General features: G+C 36.1%; 1 protein-coding gene across 1 annotated transcript in view; it reads left to right on the plus strand.

The window, feature by feature from the left end:
• DNAH8 (dynein axonemal heavy chain 8) overlaps nucleotides 1-2,614 on the plus strand; it is a 115,532-nt gene extending 112,918 nt beyond the window's left edge. Inside the window, exons 91-92 of the mRNA XM_054629253.2 lie at nucleotides 1,722-1,843; nucleotides 2,301-2,614. Coding sequence (XP_054485228.2) covers nucleotides 1,722-1,843; nucleotides 2,301-2,588 — 410 coding nt within the window. The 3' untranslated portion in view covers nucleotides 2,589-2,614. The remainder of the gene's footprint in view (nucleotides 1-1,721; nucleotides 1,844-2,300) is intronic.
• The last annotated feature ends 4,953 nt before the right edge of the window (nucleotides 2,615-7,567 follow it).

The raw sequence follows: 7,567 nt of genomic DNA on the forward strand, positions 1-7,567 counted from the left end.
AAAGATATGCTGTGAAGTACAAGTAAACATTATCTATCATTATCTGTTATAGCTTGATATTTTTACCATTTAGAGGAAAGAGGAGGTAAAACAAAATTTAACTATCTCCATGAGTAAAAAAAACCCATTACCTTATAAGGTATGGGTTCCTAAGAGAATCTCCTTCAGCCTATACAACTACACATACAAAATTCTCATGAGAAACTTGTGTGTGACAGCTTTGAAGGGTTTTTTTGTGTTTTTGTTTTAATTAGAACTAACCTCTGAAATTCTTGAATGTTATATGAGTTACCTTTGCTTTGTGATGCTTCTGTTCTTACTGGCCTTCCTACTGCCAGAACTGTAAAAACTACTAATACCAAAGTCTGTTTTAGAGTCACTTTCAGAAACAACTGAGGTGCCTGGAGTGCATCCAATTTATTATTGAAAGATGGTATTGGGATGCCAGTCAAAACACCATTTGTATACTAAGTGGCACAGCTAATAAGCATACTGATCTCTGATGATTCAAAAGCAGCACTCACAGTGGTGTAAAAGAAGATAATAGACCACATTCTTTTGACAAATTAAAACATTTAGCCTAATGGGCAACCAACCTGAGATACAGATGGTCTTGAGCTTTATTATTGCTTCAGCCTCTGTGTTAAAACCCAAAAGTAGTTCTTCAGCTAGAGAGAGGTTTGCTAAGTGCAAAATGTGTGCTGTGGGTAGGGGTGAGGTGAGTATATATGTAAGATCAGACTATATTTGTAATGCTGGTCACCAGGAAATTCACTATTAAGAATGCAGTTATCTATGTTAACTTCTCTTTATTCATCTTGATCTCTATGACTCTTAATTCCAAGCAGTTCATCTCATAGCTTAAAATAGCAGATATTGAGTTTTTGATGACTTCATTGTTATCTTCTGACACACTCAGAAACAACCAGGTATTTGGTACTGATGTTTCTGTTTTTGTAGCTTTTTCCTTTATAACACATTCAAACCTCTTTGCTGCTCAGTCATCTGTGCCTAAACTATTCAGCCCTTTACATCTCAAAACTTTCCTATTTCAAATTTCTGTAAAGTCTGTCAAAACAATGCTCAAAAATTCACCTAACTTGCTGCTCAGTTATGTCATCCTCTACCTTAATTTCTATCTGACACCCTTTTTTCCCCTAACAAAACATACGTTTTTCATTCCTCATAGGCACTGCATTGACTAGATTCCCCACACTCACATAGTGGTTTTATTATCATATTCAGACACATATTTTCTGCTTTCCATCAGTGAAATTTATTCTACTTCTTTCATTTAAAACACCCCCACCTTTTAGCTAAGTTGCCTCTACATAAACATCAGCTCACACAATGGATAACTTGTTTGCCTTGAAATTCTTTCTTGAAAGACACCTTTATCGTGGATCCTGTAGTTAATTCCCTTATGATAATTTGTTAGTCAGTGTCCTGACCAAATATTTCTTAATAGAAATTTAATAGAAGAAAAAAGTACATGCCATTTAAAAATATTTTTCTTGGTGTAATGCACAGTATGCCACTTTTGTCACTTGTTCCTATTTTGGTCCCAAAGCAAAGTTTGCTATCATTAGTCAGGATGCTCCTTTTTCAATACAACTCTGATTATCTGTCTGTAAGTTCAGTGCAGAACCATGCCAATAACTGAGCAAGATTTTATTTTATAATGTGAGATAAATACTAAATGTCTGGCTTAATTTCTCAAGGATTCCTGACAGCAATGAAACAAGAAGCAACTCGAGCACATAAAGACTGGGCTTTAGATAAAGTTGCAGTACATAATGACGTGCTAAAGCTGACCAAAGAAGAAATCATATCACCTCCTTCTGTATGTATGACATGCAAAGATGTTTCAGTATTAATTTTGGTATTTAGTTTATATTATGCATCATTGAGTCATTTTGGATTGATAGAGGAAAAAGTTACAACTTTCTTCACCTTAATGTTTTTGCTCAGCATAGAAGCCAAACACTAAGTATGAAGATATTAATTAGGTGAGAAAAATAATTAGTTAAATGACCTGTTTTCATTGTACCACCTGTTAATTTTTGGAATTTATAGTAAACTTTACATGAAACTTTGTAGTATATGGACTTTATTAAACAACTTTTTTGCCCTCAATTTCAGTAGCATTATCGTCTGAAAAAGGATTATATTATAGTTTAAAATGAAATTGTTTGAAGAGATTCAATGTCAAATATTTTTTACTATAAATTTTTTTTTAATGGTTTAAAAAAATTATTATGCTTTATATGTTGTGATGTATCTGCTTACTCTTCACACAGGAAGGAGTTTATATCTACGGGCTCTTCTTGGAAGGTGCAGGCTGGGACAAACGAAGAAGCATACTTGTTGAGTCTTCACCAAAGATTCTTTTTGTCCAGCTGCCTGTGCTCCATATGTTTGCTGTTGATTCAACCAAACCTAGGGATCCCAGGCTCTATGTTTGTCCTCTTTACAAGAAGCCCAAGAGAACAGACTTGAACTTTATTACAGAGGTATTTTTAAAGACAGCAAAGTCTCCAGACCACTGGATTCTGAGAGGAGTGGCTCTTCTCTGTGACATCAAGTAAGCTGCTTTTCCTACTATGGCAGAAGAGTATGTGGCACCAGTAGCAAATTAAATGTGTAATTCTTCTACTGGTCTTTATTTAGCAGCTACTTGTCATTATACTAGAAATTGCATTTCAGTCTTGGCTTACTGATGTTTTTTCTCTGCTGTCAGCAAATGCAGTTTGACTTGTCTGTTTGTTGATAGTTTTGAAGTAAATCTTTCCAAATAAGTTCATTGCTTGTAGTCTTTGAAGTATCCATTATATTACTTTAAATGGATATTTGCTTTAAGAATGTCAAATAAAATGTTATTAAAACTTACAAAAATAAAAACTTTGCTTTTTTTATTCTTTCACATGTAGAACTTTTAACTGGTGTTTCAGTGACGTATGATGACAGCAAAATTTAAAATCTCCTAGATACAAACTTAAATTCCTCGATTCTGCATGATACACACCTTATTTTCTGTGAGTCTGCAGGAAACTATATGACAAAAAATATATTTGATCCGTATTTTTTGCTTGGGCTTTCCCAGATCTCACTTGTTCTAGTTAAACTATCTAGATTAAGCAAAACTACACCAGGAATGTTTGTGTCTGGAATATCTGACAGAGGCCAATATGTTTTTTATCCAGTTTAGCTGTGTGGGAACAGAAGTAGAACAGCTCCAAGTACTAAATATGGATTTTTTTTTTAATTAGAGAACCAGATTATTTACAAGTATAATTATTTTGTCTGCATTTCCCTGTAGCTCTTAACTGTGGGTTGCAATCCATGAAGTGACCCTCACAGCATTATTCTGTGATGATACTCAGGAATATCCTAACCATGAGTTTTCCAGATACAATTAGTATTAAACTAATTTTATTTATGTAATACTAAACAAGATATGCAGTCTACACTGTCTCTTTAATAATCTCCAAAAAGCTTCTTCCTTCAGATACCTGTATTTGACAACACAATTTTTCACTTACACCCCATGACTGGACTTTCTTCCTTTTGCCATTCAAGAGTGTTCAAATGCATCTGCTGTGGCAAAGTGCAGCTACTACTTGACAAAGTCCTGGGCATCTGTTGAGATGATAGAAGGCCCTTCCTCCTGTTGGAGTCCTATGGCTTTCTATTGGAGATCACCATCCCAGAATATCCTCTTGCAGAAAGTCCATGGCATACAGGAAATAACAATACACAGACACAACATCATGAGCAGAGTAACAAAAAAGTGAGATTTCAGTAAAACATTTAATTAATTAAAATTAAGTAAAACATTTCTTCTCTCTCCTCTATAGATTTACTTAGATTCAAATACAAGAAACCTGCTGGTGTTGGGTAACTTTTATGGCTTTTATGTATTTTTAGAAGTCGTGCCACAGACCTACATCTGCAAAAAAGGAAGAAAAAAATCTGACTTTCCAATTGCAAAAGATTTTTCCCCAGTAATTGCAATACTGATATGAGAACTTGTGGTGGGTTGACCATCAGCTAAGTACCCAGTGGCTTGCCCCACCCTGCCCTGACCAAACAGAATGGGGCAAAGAATTGCAAGATCAGAGGCTGAAAAGAAGGAGGGCAAGATGAAGACAGCTTAATAAGTGAAGCAAAGCTGCACACACAAGAAAATTGAATTAATGAATTTATTTTCTGCTTCACACTGGTAGGCAGATGTTTAGCTGTTTTCTGGGAAGAGCCTTAGCACACAAAATGGTTACTTGGTAAGACAGATTCAATGAGAACAAATGTCCCTTATCCTCATTCTTTCCTGAAGTCTTTGGTGCTGAACATGACATCATGTTTATGCAATATCCCTTTGGACAGTTTGGGTCAGTTGCCCTGGCTTTTTCCCCTCCCATGTTCCTGCACATGTCCAGTATACTCACTGCAGGGGCAGAGGGGAAAACCAGCATATCCAAAAACCAGCACAAGAACTATATGTATTCATTCCTAGATGTTTTTTTTCCTGGTCTAGACTTTTAGCTTAATTACAATGGAGAAACAGTGTGTAACCTTGAATGCCTCCACAGGTAGATGTGCACTGACACATTTACAAGTGAAAGCCTATATGGGAAATAGCAGGGAAAGTACAAATTAATGTGCTGAGTTACATAACTTATACTGAATATGATTTTATTCTCCATCCATATTATATTAGCAAAAATAGAGATGAATAGTATATTGTTATCTCAGCTGTATCATTGCATCAGATTCTTGAGATCATCTCTTTCTTGTTTATCAAGAGTCCAAACCCCATTTCCCATCTTCTCTGAGCCTGTCTAGGGGTTTGTTCCATTCTCTTTCCTCAATACCATGCATTAGCTCACTACTTTCAGGTTACATTGAACGTTAATTTTCATAGAGCTTTTCAGTTAATTTATGGAAATAATCTATGTTTTGAGACAGCAACAATCTACTATGTATTCAGAAGACTTTTTTTGGTCTCTGTATGCTTCAAGAATATTTATGAAGTATTTTCATGTCCTGGTCATATGTGGGATAGTATTCTTTTACTTAATTTGTTTACAGCCAGCTCTTCAAACATCTAAAGCGGTGCAGTTAATTACTTGAACCACAAGTCATTCCTCCCAGCTGTCATGATCTATAGGAATTCAAGATCTCAATTCAAGACTTTTCACTCCCAGGAATCCTCTATACCTCCAGAATATTGTAAGAAGCATTCAAATTCCTAAATTAACACGGTTTGATGCGGTTTTTTAAAGTAACTAAACAAAGTTACTCTCTGAATGTTTTAATGCTGATTTGCTATTGAAGTTACTGCTGTTTAAGTTGTGAGACACTGTTGTGGTGCCTAAACTGACAAAGAAAGGAACACCATGTCAGTAAAACACAAATATTTAACAGATGATCAAGAGAATAAAAGTACTTGAAATATGACATTTAATTAGTCTCTATGAGAGAAGACCTAACTCACAAAGGTCTGTGTTTGAGAATATAAAGAACATGTCCAGAATTGGCTTAGAGAGTGCATTCACTGTGTGTATTTTTCTTTCCTCCCTTGGTGTCAACCCAAGAGAATTTTCCTGCTCTTTTACTCTGATTTTCAGAGGTAATCCAAGTCAGTGAGATGAGGGAAGGCACTTCTATTCTTTCCTGCTGCTTTAGAATGGACACCTTAATTGGGAGCTATTGATCTGCTGGTACTTCAAGATACTCACTTTTCACAGAACTTTTTCTTCTTAGATAATGATTCATGAGAAACCTGGAGCTTGGCTGTGTGATGAGATTTTATGTGACAGTGGCTAAGAATTAACAAAAACTATGGAAAAGAGCTTGTGAATGGCAGGAAAGGGAGGATTTGTTTTCTGTCCAGGTTTCTAAATCTCACAAAGCCACTGACTGGAATGAGCTTGTTTCAAGAAGGTAACATTTCAGCTAAGTTTTAACTTGAAAGATTTGTTGATTCCACAGAATCATTTTCTTCATCTACACCCTCTGTTTCTGCCTCTAGATTTGGATCAGCTGTAATCAGAATTTGGTCAGAATAGTCATAGTTTATGCCACAACCCACTGTTTTCTTATTCAGTAACCTCATTCACTGACCATATGTATTCTTAATATTTAAACTAATGCATTGTTTTTGAAAGTCTTGAAGAACATCTGACAGCAGTATATAAGTGTGTTTCTGTTGACACAAATACTGAAAATCAAATGTATGGAATGTGCAGGGTGTTTTTTTTAAGTCTATTGATGTTTTTGTAGGGTTTGGTGCCTGTATCTGCATCACACAAGCAGGATATTCCTGAGGTGAGTCTAATTTAATAAAAGCCAAAACCCCATGTCTTTTCCAGTGAGTAGCACTGCCTTCAGAGCACCAAGAGCCATGCATACGTTAACTTTTAGAAATTCAGGAAAACTGTTTGTTAGCTTAGCAATGGTCCATGATAAAGGTCAAATCCAGAGAAAGACTCTGCAACTAGAAATATGTAGGCACACAGTTTGTGGTAATTGGGAGTGGGCCTGCAGCTGAGCCTCATCCCCAATGGGCACAGCTGTGAGAATCAGGTGAGCAGCATTGACAGCAATGAGCCATGGAGTGCCCAGGGGCACTGACCAACCACCAAAAGGAACAGAGGGCACACAGGTGCAATGCATGAACATGAGGGGTATAAAAGGCTGGGCTAATGAACAAGAAGGGCAGATGCAGCCTTCTGAAGTGGTGTGATGTTACTCTGCATGGTTGAAGCTTTTTGAAATTGTATGGTGATACCCTGTGTATTGTGGCTGTCTCAACTGCAATGCATGCTGTGGCAAATACCTTGTGGTTTTTATATAGTAGATATTAGCAAGGGTAAGTAAGGCACTGCTAACAGGTCTGACTCACTTCTATGCCTCTCTAGTTCCATTACAATTTCTAATTTATTTGATATAACTCTACGCTGATAACATCACTGGGGACATCAGAATAGTCTCTGACTTACTGCATTGACTATTTAATAAAGGAATGACTCAACCAAGGTTTTAGTTAGTTAGATGACTAGTAATTAAGAAATATCCAGGAATACAAGATGTAGCTTATCCAATTTCCACTATCTTCACATTCCCAGGTGTCAAAAAGGATTAGTGATTGCATTCCACCAGTTAAAAAGTTAATTTTTAGGACTTTAATTATTACCTTGCTGTTTGATCTAAAAATTTGCCTCAGATTTTTGTATCCTTTATAATGAAGCAAGATACTCTTCACACTATTCCTGTGAGATTTAGTCTTTATCAAAATTATTTTATCATTTTTCCTGAATACTGAGATCTCACCCAAAATTCATCCTTAATATCAGTGCCAACATTTACCTTAATTAACATACAGTTATCAGTATTTTCCACCTAACTCTCATTCAGCTCCAGGAAAATGTGATTCCACCTTCTGAATATTAGGAAAACACTACCTTTTATTAGTTCCAGGACAAAATGACACACTTAAGGATTTTCCTCTTGGACTCCTTGCCTTTTCCCTCACCCCTGTCCCAACTCCTGGACTTTCCTTGTGGAT

Source organism: Agelaius phoeniceus, chromosome 3 (genome assembly GCF_051311805.1).
Source record: "Agelaius phoeniceus isolate bAgePho1 chromosome 3, bAgePho1.hap1, whole genome shotgun sequence".
NCBI classification, from domain to species: Eukaryota; Metazoa; Chordata; class Aves; order Passeriformes; family Icteridae; genus Agelaius; species Agelaius phoeniceus.